This window comes from Rhyacophila brunnea, unplaced genomic scaffold, assembly GCF_057557595.1.
Source record: "Rhyacophila brunnea isolate RB1 unplaced genomic scaffold, BYU_Rbru_1.0 scaffold_4, whole genome shotgun sequence".
Taxonomy (NCBI): domain Eukaryota; kingdom Metazoa; phylum Arthropoda; class Insecta; order Trichoptera; family Rhyacophilidae; genus Rhyacophila; species Rhyacophila brunnea.
In genome coordinates, this window is record NW_028233068.1 from 52975725 (window position 1) to 52993532 (window position 17808).

The following is a 17808-nucleotide window of genomic DNA, read 5'->3' on the forward strand; positions in this document are numbered from 1 at the left end:
ATTATACGAAGTGTCTTATTACGCAATATTTATGGCTATACCTACATTGTAATAGTTATTGTTATAGGTAGATAATAATATTATTAGGTATATATAATCATATCAGTTATACATAAGTATCTTATTTTACTACATTTGATGATTGATTTCATGAAATGTTTCATGATAAATATATCAAAAAAATGATTTTAAAAATTTCAAAATGAAGTTGACAAATGAATTAAAATTGTAACTAACATAAATTTATTATAGATCAATTTTAAGGTAAATTGCAATCTTGCAATACTGTGCTTTACTCTGAACTAGAAAAATATTAATTGTTGCTCGTTTGTCAGTGCATTCGGAATCAATGATTACGTATGAATAAAACAAACGTTAATCCTTTTGAAAGATAGATATTATAATATATTACCGTCAATAATAACTGAATATTTTTTCATTTGGTTATGAAAGAATGTTGGGAGATTTTATAGAAGCCTTGTCAAACTAAAAATCAGATATCTGAGTTAAACTATTGATTAAACGTTAGGGGCTAATTATCGTAGATATATTTTTTTATACCCAATCCCATGGATGTTGTCGGTCCCAAGTTCAAATCTCGATTCTGGCAAAAAAAAAATACATGTTATTTATTCATTTCGTATTTAAACTCAGACTATAGACCTAATAGGTTGAGCAAGTGGCTAACATCCATTTTTCGTTAAACTGTTAATACAACCCCAACTCTGTGTAGGCCCATATAAAAATTTTATTATCGAATGTAGTAAAAAAAAATATATATACTTAGAGCGGAATGCAGAAACATTTGTCATAACTAAAATTTTCTTAGCAGAAAACACTATGCAGAAACATTGTCCTTAGTTAAGATCATTTCTATTGAAAATAATGCCATATTTAAAAATTCTATTTCCTATAGTTTAGGTAAATTATTTTATAATTGTTAAACGATGACAAAAATATGACAACTGCATTTTATAAATGCAATAACTATAAATGCATATTAATATTTTATTATAATACTCTTATGTTTCTGTTATAAGTCATTATTATACGTGATTCCACAGGCACCGCAAGATATTTTTTTAACATGGTAACACTAGCGTCAAGTGTCATTCTTCACCTGGCATTTTGTATTTCTGCGGGTTGGCGTATAAAAGTAAAATAATTTTCTGCAAGTACATGCCAAACGTATAACACTATCAATATCCATATTGAGATACATTGTTAAATGAATTTGAGTGTATGGACTGTTTTATAAACATGCGATTTTATTTTGACAGCAGCTGTCAGTGGTAAATGGTAATACAGAAGGGGGCATGTTCGTAACAAAAGTAGTCTATGGTTAAGGATTCCTTAACTCTATACTCAGGATTGTCTATAGTTAAGTCATGCTTTTCGGCGACTTATCCTTAGGATCGATCGATAGATTGTGCATTCCGTTCTTATATATCGCAATAGTATTGAACTAATCCACTTATAAATTCAATAACTGAGAAATTAATTAAGTATTGAAATTTCCCTGAACTGTGAATTTTTGTTGTAAATGTAAAAGTAAAAGTACAAAAACCTGACTATAAAAACTATGCTTACACTCAAAAAAGAAAACATTTCAATGAATATTTGTGCTAGCTCAAAATTAACAATACATTACAATTAGTTTTGAATTTAATAGATAAGAAATCATTATTTAACGCACCGTGTTATGCTAACCCCGCACCCATACATTTGGGTTGTAGGGGGATTACGGACCATTTCACTTGTAGATAGTTGTAACGAGATGGTTATTGTATAGTATCAGTACCTAGTTTAATGGAAGACATGTTGTATTTTACTTTCTAATTATTTTCGTAGATGGAATGAGAAGAGTATCAGAAAATTGTGAGGAGAGTCGGCACCTTTACCGATCGCAGAGGTCTCCTGCAAGATCTTCGGACAATATTCCATCAGCCACCAGCAAAGGATATTATAGGTAACAATATACTCTACATATATACATTCATAACAATATGATAAAAGTTTCTAGAGTTTGTTATTTACTTTTTTGGATTATTTTCCAGATTTTCTTTGCGCATTATATTGTTGCCATATTAGACTGAAAACGAGTCGAACCGGTTCTAATACCCAAGCACAACATGTTGCAATCAATCTAGTTATAAAGTATTGTATGAAAGATTTGATTTCGTTCAGCCAATTTTGCGGATGAGCTTGCTACTTTTGTTTAATTGAATCTATTGTTTTTTTTAGGATGCATTCTGCATCTGAAAGTAGTGGAAACGGCAGTGATTCTCTGATGGATCGGAGACGTTCTGCCAGTTTCTCTGACGCTCGTGGCTATGCACCTCTACCCCGGGATTTCAATCAAGGTATGTACATAGTATAAATGCTACTGTTCGAGATTTATAGATTTTTGAAAATACATATTTTGAAATACCTCCTTAAATTTGACACGTTTTTCAATGTATAGATGTTGGCTCTTATTCATGAAGCTATCAATCCATCAGTCATTTTTGGTAATAGTTACACTAAGGTGTTTCGAATTCTCTCAAGAAATGCCTACCACCTTCAATATTTAAATCAAGCCAATGATATTATTGACATGATTAATTTCTTGTCCGGAAATTCTTGTTCGCCGTATCACACTTCACCCTCCAACCTCTTTGGGTTGTATAGTACTGAGATAAAATTCATGTCTAAATAAAACACGGTTCTTGCCCGTTTACAAGAAGCCAGCGGTAAACAAATTTTAAAAATAACTGATATACTGGATTATTTGTTAGGTTAGGTTAGATACATTATTGTCTGCAATGCTCCACGGACGTGTAATTTTTTCATCTCGGTGCTAAAGAGATGATCATATAGTATACGGTCATCTCTTTACGATAAGAAAGCTCACGGCGAACTGTGCTACGGTGAAATGTAATACGTACAATTTACATGTAACTGATTAATTTTGTAACTGTCATGAGTAATCCAAATTTTTAGCTATTTTTTTTTTATGCAACACTAAATAAATATACAACAGATTTAATAATACAACAATCCTTTCATTGAAAATACATATTTTGAAAAACTCCAGAGACAGAAAAAATTGTACAATTGGGATTCGAATTTAGCATCTTTCACTAAAAAAATATTTACAAATTATGCATTAAATGCTGCCAGTTAAATTATTTCCTGACCCCAAAAATGTATATCTACACACCAAGTTGTGATCCTAAGTACTTTAGAAGGCGAGATATTGGTAATATAGTTATTTCAAGATGTCTGCTATGAAATTCAAGATAGTCACCAGAGGAGGTGGTTACTATCAAAAATTGAAAGCCATGATCCTGAGTAAAAGAAAAAATTTGGTGCTTTTTGTCTGGTTTGTTCACATTTCCTTGTACCCATTATGTTTTTAATTGAATAATTTATAATGGTAAGCCTTAGAGGATATGGAAAGCCATCAATTCACGGAAACAATATTTAATAACCTATTCGAAAGTAAGTTATTTTTTAAAATGAATAAGATTTCCAGATTAATAAGAAGAAGAAAGGGAAAGGGGTGATTCTATCTCTTTCTAAGAGTTTTAAACTTAAGCATTAACAAGTTGTTTATTTTTGTACTTAAATCAAGTTTATTGCATTTTATAGCTCGGTGCTGCTCCTACTAATGTCTTAGTGGCAAAATTATTGAACCTCACATTAACGTAGTAAATTTTATGATTATGTTGTAAATTTGTAGCTGGCGAACACATAAATGGGAACAATAACACGAGCAGTGCTACTGACCCAAACCGCAATTCACAAAATGAAGAGAAAGAAATTGAAGAAGATGACGAAGAAGAGGCTTACGAGAGCTGTTACTCTGGAGTCAGCGATGCTTCATCACTCAGCGAGGAGGAGACGCCGCCCAGTGAGGGCTTCAAGAGAGAGTAAGGAATCAGTTTCAAATTAACAGCTAACATGATCTTACTCCCTACTTCATTTATCGTTCGTCAATTTATGTCTACGGCCGTATGTTGTAGCTTAGCCACTGGGAAATGCCAATAGAAATAACGTATTTCAAAAAAATACTACCTTATTCTTAGGTCAATAATTATTATAAAGCAAATATTATTCGTAGAATGTTTATCACATTTGAATGGTCAAAGACATAGCTTATAATCAGTATCTTTAAAATTATCTTTAAATGTGTAAATCTTGCCCATTTTTTGAATAATAAAATGCCTAATTCTTGTCAAATTTGGGATCACAGAGATTATCAATATAATTTTTTATTGTAAATATTTCACTATAATAATGTCGACATAAATTTTACTAATGGTTTTATAAATGCTTTTAAAAATTAATAAATATAAAAAATGTTAACACCACTTCACATGGACGTACTGAAATATGACTATATTCTAAAACATTAGAGCGAGAGGTTTAAAAGAATACTATTTTATGTAATAAAAATACTTTATGCAGTCATCAAATGTTTAAAATAAATATAAAGGATAATAAGGCTTCAAAATTATGTAAATAGATTATCTACAACGTTTAAAAAATGTCCAGGATCATGCTTTGAAAATAGCATAAAAACTCCATTTTGACGTACGCTGAGCATGTGGGCCGTTAATATATTATTTTTATTTCTCTACTAACAAAAGCATTAGTATAACTGTCTCAAAAGTTTTTAATTTTGTGTCACTAAAATAAATTCATATAACTTCTATATTCTGGCCAACACATAGCACTCCACTGTTGTGTAAAAGGACATAAGCGGGGCACGGGAGCGTAGAGAACTCCCTTGATAGCCGCTGTAGCGTGTCAGCAAGAATTTGAAAGTTATACTATTATAATATACTAGTACTAGCACTTTTGACTGAGGAGTAGAAGTGAGTTAAAAATACTGTCACCAGTTTGGGTACTCAAGTTTCGGCATATACTACCCATACTCAGTACGTGTGGCCCAATATACTTGTTACAAAATACTTAGAAGTTCAACGCATGCTATGAGATCTCGCTGTTCGCTAGCTAGTTGGTACTGTTGCTACATATGACATCGCCACGACTCGCTTATGTTTAAAGGTGATAAATTTTGTGTAATTATTGGACCACATTCCTTTGGGAATATGGTGACGGCACAGGCTTATTATAATGACTGATGACAGCTCAAAACATGTTTGAAATAAAAAATCATTGTATATTCATTCAAGAATATTATATTTATAACCTAACATAAAAACAACTCATGAATTTAAGATGTGTTTAAAATTTCATAATTCAAAAAGCCCAGCTCAGTATATTTTTAGCGATTATATTGAAGCCGATATTTGAAATATGTACTAATATGGAGTTAGTTTTAGTTCCAGTTGAGTATGAGACTTATGTCGTATACGCACGCCAAATGCTCTATAATATATTATTCCAAATACTAGTAAGTATTTTGGAACAAGTTTCGATACAAAATATTTTTTTATACTGGTAGTAAGTATACTTAGTCTTCAAAATCAACCAGTTTTCCCACCTCTACTGAGGAGGCGTTATAGAGATTTATTTATTCAGCCTGTAGACTTCTACTGCTGGAAATAGGTCTCTCCCATTTATCACATTGCGTTCAGTCCACGCCTTTACCATCAAACTCAGTTACTAATAGTTAGTAATAGTAAATTGTCATATTTTTTACAGAAAAGATTCTAAGTGTCCAGAAAGCAGAGTGAAAGGTCTACCAGAGAGAGATATAAATGGCAGTGGAGATAGAGCGCCTTCAGAACCACCGACTTTCAGAAGTGTTATCTCCGATGTCTTCGATGGACGTCTGCTGTCGTCCGTTCAGTGTCTGACATGCGATCGGGTAAATATTTTTTATCTAATTTATCATAGGCGGTAGTTTGGACCCATTCTGTAAAGCCATGGGCCCCGCAAAGGGGTGCTGACAGGGCTCAAATCCGGGGGCCCAGCATGGTGGGTCAACCGGCTAAATGAGATAAACACACATCATAAATTTTCTCTGATAGCAAAGAAAGTCGCCTACAGTGCTATTATACCATTATTTATATGCTTGAAATATTTCCAGATATCTACTCGCGTTGAGACATTCCAGGATTTATCCTTGCCAATCCCGTCTCGAGACCACATGGCCGTGTTGTATGGCGGAGGGGGCAACAGCAGTGGGCAACAATCGCAGGCAAATACAAACAGTGGGAGAATAGCCGCGTGTTCGGCTGCCGTCACACAGGAAGGATGGGTGAGATTGTGTAACATACATGTTCTGCAGAATAAGTGATGTTCAATTCCTTATTGAGAAGCCATTTGATGGTACATACATCTCTTACATTTGTTTTTTAAATGTCATGTTGTGAATGTCTTAAATTAATAATTTGTAAAGTTCACTACATATATATGTAATGATTGATTGATTACCCAATCATTGCAGAATATACTGTTTCACATGTTCGATTTTCATTGTTTCTATCGTTGTATTATGCCATTTAAACTGCACGGGTTGCAATTTAAGTAATTAGGTACACTTTCTTTTTTTTCCGACCATGTCTGATCCTAATAATATCATATGGGCCTCCACAGGGTGGAGGTTTGTATTAACAGATTTTGTTTCTACGGGAAATGGATGTCAGCCACTTGCTCAGCCTATTATGTCCATACTCTGACTCTATACAAATTGAAAATCAATATGTTTACTTGCCAGACCCAGGATTCGAACTTGGGACTCACAACGCTATAGGCCGACGTTTCAGCCGCATGGCTATCGTGGGTGTTAGGCACAACGATAACAATAATAATTTATGTAATTGATTGTTTCAATGAATCGACAATTCTGTTGAAGTTTGGTTGAAATGCTTGTGCATATGAAGTGAATTGCAGGTTATTTAAACAGTAGACCGTCAGTCCCTCTCAGTGTCATTTTTATATACTTATTGGCTTTCTTCTGGTAGAGATTTTTTGCAATGACTTTGTCCTAAACAAATTTTTTAAATTTATATTTTTGATTAACAGGTATGGTGGTTACTGGGATGGCTTCGGTCGTGGATGTATGGTCCAGCGGTCACATTACACAACTGCTTAGCTGCATTCTTCAGCGCTGACGAATTGAAAGGTGACAACATGTACAGGTCAGAATTGAATAGTAAATAATTCAATCAGTAACACTTCTGAAACAGTAATGGGCGAGTGGATTAACGCTAGATATATTATACCGTTATAGGTTGTCAAAAAACTGATGGATTGACGAACCGATCAAGACATGGGGAAATATGCGGCAACGAAAAACTATTAACAGAGAGGAGTAGATAGTATAAGGGGAGTGGTTGTTATTCATTTAATCAACTACCCCCATTATTATTTTATATTTAGACAGCTTCTTTTGTATGTGACATGTGATGTTGTATGGGCAGTGTTGATGGAAAACACGCATTGGTATTTTATATCGTTTATATGGCACAAATACATTAGTAGTATTACACCGCAGATAGCATGAAGTTATATTAAACTATGTTTTTGAGTGTAAAGGTTTTTCCTGATTCTTTTAACTTGATAATTTGGAAAAGGGCTGAGTGCCCTTGTAACCTCTACATTATATATTGAAGGTCTCTAGACAACTGTCATTTCCGACTCGCTATTGTCTATGCTCTAAACATGAGCATAGATAATAACGTGTCAGTTGTAGAGTTGGGTATAACCTCTACAATACGGATAAAAGAGGTTTTCATTCAGCCATAGATTGACCGCACTGACGACTGAAATACGATCACTAGTTTTATCATGATTGATACTATTCATGTAATATTAATTCATTTTGGAAATGGGGTGGGGATTCCTAAAAATAATGGTAATGCGCTGTATGAATTTTTCATGTAGGTAATATTTTCTTTATGTATCAATTTATTTATTTTAATATTGATATGATACATATAGGTAATGATAAATTTTTCCTTCATTTAATACTAAATCTTTGTATACATGATGCAACATGATTACCGGAAGAAATATCTGATTGAATGATTGCTAATATTTCATAATAATATATACTTGTTTAAATCCAACCGATTTGTTACAAAAAAATATGTTTACTTTCAGTTGTGAAAAATGCAATAAACTACGCAACGGAGTCAAGTTCTCGAAGGTACTCGGCTTACCGGAAGTGTTGTGCGCTCATCTGAAGAGATTCCGACACGAGTTGATGTTCAGCACTAAAATCGGTGCCAAAGTTACGTTTCCACTTTCGGGATTGGACATGAGACCATATCTCCACAAAGGTACAATAAAATTATGCTTCTTGACATTATAACATAATTTTGCGCTTATTCTTTTAACGCCAATAACATAAATCCACCATATTTAAAAAATGCAACTGAAGTATATTTTCTTCACAGACTGTACATCGACTGTCTCCACGTACGATTTGATAGCAGTGATCTGCCATGCTGGAACGGCGGGCGGCGGTCATTACACGTGCGTGGCACGGAACAGACCAGCGGCGCAGTGGTTCCAATTTGACGATCAGTATGTTAGTGCGGTCACCCCTCAACAGGTGGCAGCTTGCGAAGCCTATGTGCTATTTTACAAGTGAGAACAATCATTCTAACCTCTAGATATGTCAAGCTTTCAATCATTTGGGTAATGTTTATTTTTTATGATTTTTCTGTGTTTACTGACTTGTTTTTGACAAGACAGTAATTTAAAGTGTCCAAAGTTACCAATTGTTCTTGATTATGGATAGTCGATGCAACAGCTCAGCTTTAAACGGAGACAACGTGATCTTGTACTTATTCTGCAGTATAAGTCGAAAGCTTCTACACTTATCTTCCTACTGTAAAGCAGAGGAAAGCGTGCCTAGCTCTCGATCCGTCAGTCATGGGTTCGAATCCTGTGACTGACATTAATACGTGTGATAAATTCTAGAGTAGGTATATTTAATTTATTTTATTTTAAATGATATCTTTCACTTTAATTGCAGAAAAACCAATCCTCGCATGACAGCGTTGCGACAGAAGGCTCTGGAATTATTGGAGTCATTCAATGAACTCAATGACATTAAATTCTACATTTCGAAACAATGGTTTAACAGGTACGTGTGCTACCTTCTATCAGTGGCAAAGGGTGGAGGTAAGCTGTTAAGATCCGACATAAATAGTGCATATGTACTACACTTTGTCAGTCAAATGTATTGTTTTCATTGAACTAAGGCTACAATGTGTAGATGTAGATAGTGTTCGTCTAAAATTATACCATTAAAGCATGCGTAATTTTAAATATTTTATAGATATGAGAATATTTTTTATTAATTATGAAGATACAACTATAAAATTTGTCCCAGAATATTTAAACCATAAGTGCCTTTGATTTTTTAAATCTCTTCGTATTTTCCATAAAGCTTCCTACGAATTAATATGCAAATCAAAATATTACACAATAATAATTAATAATGTTCAACAGGTTCAACACGTTTGCAGAGCCGGGCCCCATAGACAATTGTGACTTTCTCTGTTCACACGGAGGCGTGTCGCCGGATCGTTTGCCTCTCATAGAGAAACTTACCATGGTTGTCTCGCAAGCTCTCTGGGAATTCTTCTATGACAAGTAATTATAATATTTTATACTTCTATTATCTTATATAACCCAACCAGGGTTTCTGCGAAAATTTACAAAAGATTGCAAAAAACATTTTTTATAAATGTTATAAATTACATTTTTTGTAAATGAATAAAGGAATAATCAAGTGATCGCAAAATATATATTTCAATCAAATTTTAACACATTGATCGCCAACTAGTTTTACATAAAATAGTTAAAAAATGATTATTTGTTTCTATGGTATTATTTGATAGGTTATGAAAGAATATAATGTTTTTTTGGCTCTATATTACGACCGTACACCCTGGATAAACGTCAGATTTCTTATCTCAATACTTGAAAGCATCTAAGCGAGATTTTTTGAGCATAGACAATCATGGAAAAAACCGCTATTATATGGCAAAAACGCTATTATAAGCGTAGACAATAAGTAGAAATATAAAAATCATTTACAATGTATAAAATTCAAACATTTTAAATTAATAAAATTCGCCGTTTTCAAAAATCAGTATAGCATAATAGAGTTCGCCAATGCATTTCATAAAATTTAAATAATTATAAGTAACCTAAGACATTCGTGCACACACCAAAGCGAATTATTTGCAGCGAATATTCGCCAATCAAGCTCGTATTGGCTTACGGGAAAGAGCACGCGACGTTCAGATTTTGGAAGGGAATTAAGTTATTATCTTACAAAGTTCAATATGGAGCACTGCGATTGTTTGACGTTTTGGTATCGAGCATTCAAATAATATATCAATAATTATATATTATCATTGATACAATTTGTCTCCGACACTGCCATCCATTCGCATTTACCCCGTCAAAATAACCCGAAAAAAGCACCCGCATCGATATGGAAGGTCCGGTCAAAAGAATCTCAAAAAATAGCCAAATATATGACAAATTGATGGCTTTCATTGTATCTTTTGATACCCTGCGTGAATGAATCTTACGTTTGTTCATTAACAACAGGTAAGTAGGAGCATTACAGCGGCATTAGCTTTTTTTGAGACTCTTTTAACCGGACCTTCCGTACCGATGCCGGGTGCTTTTTTCGGGATATTTTGACGGGGAACTTGGTGAATATTCGCGTTGGTTTGTGCGAGCCTTAAACCTTCGTATAAAAACGCTCTAAATAGGTAGGTAGGTATGCGAAAATAAGGAACATTTTTCAAAATAACATTATAGATAACAATATTTTATATATAAAATTGAGCCGTGTTAACTAAACGACATTGTTATAGTTTCAGATAATTCCGACTCAAATTTGATCAATAAAATAAGAAATACGAGTGAAAACGGCTTGGATGGCTTTTATTTACTCTTTGATTAGTGATTGTTCTTATAAAATTGTAATATATATCCATAGTCAGTATTCCGTATTAACGCATAACCGAGAAAATTAAGATTAAAAAAAAATACGAGGTTAGTTTGGTATAATATTTAATATGAAAGGTAACACGCTTCATGAATATTTATGATAGGTATATTATGCCGAAAGGTAAGTTTTAAGTAAGAGCTACGGATAATATCCATACAGCCGAAAGTAAAGGAGTCTTAAAAATTTCTTTTGGACTCTCTTCACCATAAGGCCGTACTTCAACTGATGCGGGGCCCAAACGATAGACCCACTCTCAAGTCTGCTTCTAACTAAGGAGTTATAGAGAATTTTTAGTACCGTAACATCCGAAAAGACCCGGGAAGTACGCAAGACAAAGCCCAACATCTTTAGCGCCTTTTTACAAATGGTATCTATATGACCACTAAACGTCAGTTTACCGTCAAACGTAATTCCAAGATCTCTTACAGATGATATTCGCGAGAGAACTCTGCCATGCATCGAGTACTGGCCCCCACATCCTGAAGCGGGTCCCAAGGCCAGGGTCATTGGCAACCCCCCTACCTATCGCTATGGTTAAAGGCAGTCTGATGACAGTGGTATTTTCCAAATGGTGTTTGAGGTCAAATAAAATTCAGTACAGATTTTTTAACACACAACAACCAAAAATTGGGTCGCACAACTATAAAATCGGGTTTATTCCCATTTTAAAATGGCTTTTTTTTACTACTTATTAGAGCAAATTTAGGATGTGTTTATCTCATTTATCTGGTCGACCGCCACGCCGGGCCTCCCCTCTGCCCGGGCCCCTAATCTAAAACCCTGTCAGCCCCCCCCTTTGTGGGGCCCATGACGTACATATAAACAGCTGGATGATGGATAAAAATATGTATTAGTGAATGAAGGTTATGTGAATATTGATAATAATATAATATGTGTTTAGCTTTGGAGGTGGTCCAGCCTGTAATCACCTACATGCGTGTACTCTTTGCCGAGCCGCTGCTGAACAATTGAAGAAGAGACAGCAGGGAGAACTTCACAACTTCACCATCATGCATCAGAGATTTGGGGTGAGTCTTTATAGTACAATTACATCCATATATTCAATTTAAAATCGTGTGGTGTACTGATTTGACATACAAGAGAACTACAAAAACCAAAAATGGCTGATGAATGATAAGAAAGGAAAAGATGACGATATTTATTTAATATTGTTATTTACAGGAGCAAGAATCGGTATCGCCAATGTACGCAATCAGTATGAACTGGTTCCGCTGTTGGCAGGCGTTCGCTCACAACAAAACTCAGCAGCCTCCGCCGCCCATCGATAACACCACTATCATCATCAGCATGCCTGCGCCTAAGGTACTAAATAATTTCTGTCGTTGGATTTAGTAGCATAATTAGTTTTCATTTTCCCGTTGTGCCTTCTGAAGAGACTTGTAGTGTGTATGATCTGGATATCATAATGACATATCGTCGCTTAAGAAACAACACCGCGGAAGTCAATTAATTAAAATTTTCAGGGGCAAACAAAAACCGTCTTTTTTAAAGATGTTTAAAAATGTTTTTTTTAACTAAACACAAAAAAAATAAGTTAAAAGGTATCAATTTTCAATTTTTTGAGACGGTTTTTGTTTGCCCCTGAAAATTTTAATTAATTGACTTCCGCGGTGTTGTTTCTTAAGCGACGATATGTATTTTTCACAAATTTTAGGGACTGTTCAAGCTTAGATACAAAATTTAACACCAATACTTAATTATCTTCCTCTATCTGTCACAAATTATATTTTACTTTGATTTCACAGGACGGCGGTGCCTCCAATAAAGCATCCTCTTCATCCATGCAGCCACAAATAAAACCGAGCGCAGACCTCGCTCAGTTCAACGAAGAGCTGTGGCGATTCTTCCACGGCATATACGGCGGAGGGCCAGAAGTGAAACTCAAATGCGCGCCAAACTACTCCCAACCATCTACCAGCCAAAGGCACGCGAGCAGTTCCAGTTCGCAGTTTTCCGACATGGGCTACAACAGTTACGATGCATCATCTCAAGCTACATCGGACTTAGGACTGTATCGGAATTCTCAGTCGCGTATTTCAGACAGGATTGTCAAGGATTCAAGGAAATATAATGATGACCATGCAGTTTATGCAGACACCGTAAGACAGAAAGAAATAAATGATAATTTTGATGACGAAGACGTTAACATTAAATCACTCTCCCATATTGAATTGTATGATTCTGTGGAGAGTAATAGAGATAGTTGCGTTATGAATAACGTTAAAACCACACAATCGTTGCAGGATGTTTCTGTGCATAATCATTCCAGACATAGTAATAAACAAACTAACAATGTTAAATCGGTTGATACTCAAGTTAACTCGAGCAAGGATGCCGAAAAACAGAGTATTCTTGTTGAAACTGGAGATGGTTCTATTGAATATACTACAAATAGAGTTCAGAATACCGTCAATGGTACTGGGGGAAACTTTGGGGTTACGCCTTCAAATACTTCTAATAATGCTAAAGCTTGTAGTAGTAGTGCAATCGATAGTATAAGTAATAATAAAGCTAAACATAAGCCGGGTAAAGTGATATCGTCCGGGAAGAAGCATAATTATTATACTAAGTTATCGAACGATAACGTGAGAAGTGATGATACTGTAACTTATTCTTTAGGAAATTGTACAGTTAATGACGGTCATCATGATGATGATAAAGAAGAAAATACAGAGCCGAAAAATCTAATCAATAATATTGACGGTAGCAATGATTATGATAAAATTAATACCCAGTTTATTGATGACAATTCAACGTCATCTAGCGGTAAGATACGTAAATCGAGTTATAATATGATACCGGATACTCATGCGATGTACATTAATTCGCATGCAGTATCGGCGGTTAACGATTTACCGATTGAAAACATTTCGTTGAAGTCTAAAATAGATTCGTCGCAGCCTGGCGTGCATTGCAACAACAGTACAAATTCAGTCTCCAGTATTAATCAAAGTAGCAATGTGAATGGTAATAAAATTAACAGCAACACCGGTAAGAAGAAAGGAGCCGGCAGAAAGAATAAGCGACAGCAGAATGCGACTAGTAATGTCATCAAAAAAGTACAGCAAACCAGTCAAATTTCATCTCAGCAAAATACCGCCACTCAGTCTGTTTCTAATAATGGTGATAAATTTGCTAAATGATTTATTTTAGCCATGAGGTTTCTGCACCGTATCACCAACGGCAATGTTGTTTTAGAAATGGATAGTGTTACCAGAAAGAAATAATAAATAATCGTTACAACAATAATATAATAATTTCCCTGTAAAGCATTAATGGGATACGTGCACATTTTAGGCATTCTTTGTTTATTACTAATTTCTATTACCTCCATCTGTTTATATAGATAAAGTATAATACCTTTTATGACAGCTATGTATGTAAAAGGTTACAATAATCAGTTAAAAAATATATATCTGCTTTAAACACGAAGAGGATAATATTAAACTGTGTTTAATTATTCAGTTAGTTTCCAAAGCCAGTTATTAAAATATTAAAGCTGGACATTTCACAATATTGTGCAGGTTGAAATTTATTTCCTGATGTATTTATTAATTCATGGATCAAAAGTAAAAAAAATGTTAGATTCACTTTGTCTTACATGCAGATAACCAGTTTGTGTTAAATAGGAATAATATTCAAATGTATTGATGAGTTTATGCGCTATGTAGAGCTAAGTTGAAGTGTCATGGCCGCCATCGTGGCGCTGCGATATATATGAAAGGATTGTCAGTGTTGTAGTTCTCGAAATGGCTACGCTTCACGTTAAACTTGCCGCAGTCTAGTTACTACCATGAAGCTATATGATTTTTTTTTTCATATTATTTGCTTTTTTACCTTACATTTTTTATAATTATGTACTTTTAAATCCATACAATAACAGTACATAATTCATTTTGTTATCACCCTATTGTGATTTTTTCCATATTCATAATTGATGTGACTAATTTTGAAAACCGATGAGTCACAAGTATGGTGTCAAAATCTAACAAAAAATACATACATATTCTATGTGAACGATTAACAATAACAATAATTACTCAATTATCGGTTAATAGAAATGGGCAGATTGTTCTAATTTGAAAATAAAATACAATAGAAAAAGAAACTTGAACATTAAATCTAACCAGTTACGATTGACTTAACCTTTTATATGCCTCATGATATTACTATGGCATTATCTGACAGGCCGCAGATTTTTAATGACACATGTTGAATGTAGAGCGAACCTCTCACTAAAATCGCTGTAATATCGATAATTTGTGGCTTAGTATTTCATAATTATTGAAACAGATGTCACTGTGTGTTTAATTTTTTAGATTATGCAAATCAATCGACAGTGGTACAGCTAGTAATTTGAGTTTAAAGTCGGAAGAGATAACTTACGAAATTTGTATGTGCGGCCTGTCGATCACAGCCTCAGAGCGAAAAAACTCTCTGTAGGCGTAGAACCGGTTAAGTACAAAAATGTCATTTATGTATCACTAATATTGACTTTTGGACTTATAAGTTTTTATAATTAGACATGTCATCTTTTTTTAGCTCCAATGTCTGTAAATTGAAAATCTGTTTTACATATTATGTAGTGTAACTTTTAGACGTCAGTTTACCTTCCACTACATACAACCGTTAAATTTGACTTCAAAAACAATGGACAAATGCTGCATGGATGTCAACTGTTAAACATATTTATTCTACAAAGACTTCAATATTACAATACAGTAATACCTCGTTAGTAATAACACTGATAATTCGAAATTTTCCTGAAAAAAAAGTCGCTTGAACATCATTTTCATATAAAACCATACCTTTAATTCGAATTTCGTAATTTGAAATGATTTCCGAGTCCTGGCATATAAAAATATTCAATAAATCATAATAAAGTACACTATTTCATTAGCCAGTCATTGAAAATTGTGACAGACTTTTCTTAAAACATCAAAAATTACTTATTTTATGAAGGTAATAAAAATAATCCTGACATTTTATGACCCAATTTGGTAGGCACATCTATGATCGGAAACAAAATTAATGATAATCAAAAAAAAATTTTTTTTTACAAAATTTTTATATTTTCCTATTTCATATTTCGTAATTCGAATTTTTTTTCTGGTTTTGGTTTGGTGGAGGTTTTACTGTAATACCACATCCGTACATCAAATACTACACAGATATGTGACTAAGGAGTGTAGCATGTTCCTCAAGAAAATTGCATGGTAATTTAGATTCACATTTTTTATAATTTCTATTAGATACCTACTATAAATTTTAATACCTACATAGAAGGCCTCGACAGTAAATAATGTCATACGACAAATGCTCGAATAGAGATATACAGGTTACTGATTTTCCAAAAAAAAATTGGGTTTCATATTTTTTTTATATGTAACACTGTTCGTTCCTTCATTTATACTGAATGTCAAAAGAAAAATATGATATAATAATTTTTCAATCGGTAACCTTTATCTGTGTTCAAATATTTGTCATTTAACATTAGTTACTCCAGTGGGTCTATTCTATACTTATCGACCGCTAAAGTGATAAATACGACGGCTAACTAGGGTAGGTTTGTATCAAAGAATTAGCACTTATTGTAACACTTACAATAAGTTGGTTGTAATTTTTGCAATAAGTGCTATATTTTAACAGCACCTCTCTTGGCTGTGATAAAATTTAGAGTGAGATAGACAGTTTTGACTGTTTAGAGGGCTAACTTATTGTAACAATTATAATACCTCAATACAAATATGTAATAAATACTATGACTTTAGCGGTCGATAGTCGCCTTGTGTATAGAATAGACCCGCTGGGCCCTTGAGTTGTTCATGGTTTAGTCAGCTTTAGTGGTAATGGTGGTTTTAGATTATTATTTTGTTTACTTATCTAAATATTGGTTTATTATGGTTGTGTGTAATTTGTTCTAAGAGCCACCCCTATCCTCAGCTCTGTGGAACTAGGCAACCTGTTTTACCTTGTGGGTGATCTATATCATATTATATTAATTATTATGTGTTTGTTAAATGAAATATTCCGTTAAATTTATTTAATCTATGTATTTAATTCATGTGAAAATTAAATATTTGAGTATACAATTTCATAATATGTTTGGTTGTATATTTTTGTTGCCAATAATAATTTGGGTTTTGCGCCATGATAGCTTTGGATAGTGATTATTGCTAAAAATATTAATAAGATTCGAACATTGTGACTTATTTCTGTGATACAACTCATAAGTTGCAATATGATATTTCATTCCACGCAAAACATCGTTATTTCTATATTAACCCAGTATCTAACTATAAATTTCTCGAACCCAGATGTCACCGAGTGAATTTCAGTTCTATTATATATAAAGAGGTTTAATTAAAATAACGTGTCTATCTATGGCAAGTTACCAGAGAGCAATGACTATAAATATTCTTCAAGGTGATTAATTCTTTCTTTAATTGTTATTTATTTAAACATTATTATGTTGTGTTGTATTTATTTTAAATACGTATAATATAGTAAAATTATTCATATGTTTAGGTTATTTTGTTAAATTGTGTGAATGGTGAATTGGGAAATAATGTTATGTATTTTCATTTCGTACTTATATACAATCATGTCTCCTTTTATACGTATTTAGTGTTGTACATAACGAATTGACATAATTATATCTTCAAATTATAAAACTCCTCTCTGTTTTATACATTCCACTATTTTTTTGGCAAACAAATCGTAGATAGTGAAATCTGCTATGAAAATAAATTTTATAAAATGTAATGTACCTAGCAAGAGGTATACAAACTTCATTTTATTACATTCTGGTAACTCACCATGTCATCTGTAAAAATATCGATGGC

At 33.5% G+C, this 17808-nt stretch overlaps 1 protein-coding gene across 1 annotated transcript in view; it reads left to right on the top strand.

Moving 5' to 3' along the window:
- The window catches only part of LOC147067510 (ubiquitin carboxyl-terminal hydrolase 20-like), a 29736-nt gene extending 13733 nt beyond the window's left edge, over positions 1–16003 (top strand). The window contains exons 8-20 of the mRNA XM_085954536.1: positions 1852–1969; positions 2245–2363; positions 3725–3914; positions 5656–5821; positions 6044–6214; positions 6982–7097; positions 8062–8240; positions 8358–8550; positions 8942–9052; positions 9421–9564; positions 11844–11970; positions 12125–12265; positions 12709–16003. Coding sequence (XP_085810662.1) covers positions 1852–1969; positions 2245–2363; positions 3725–3914; positions 5656–5821; positions 6044–6214; positions 6982–7097; positions 8062–8240; positions 8358–8550; positions 8942–9052; positions 9421–9564; positions 11844–11970; positions 12125–12265; positions 12709–14106 — 3173 coding nt within the window. The 3' untranslated portion in view covers positions 14107–16003. The remainder of the gene's footprint in view (positions 1–1851; positions 1970–2244; positions 2364–3724; positions 3915–5655; positions 5822–6043; positions 6215–6981; positions 7098–8061; positions 8241–8357; positions 8551–8941; positions 9053–9420; positions 9565–11843; positions 11971–12124; positions 12266–12708) is intronic.
- Positions 16004–17808: the final 1805 nt, after the last annotated feature.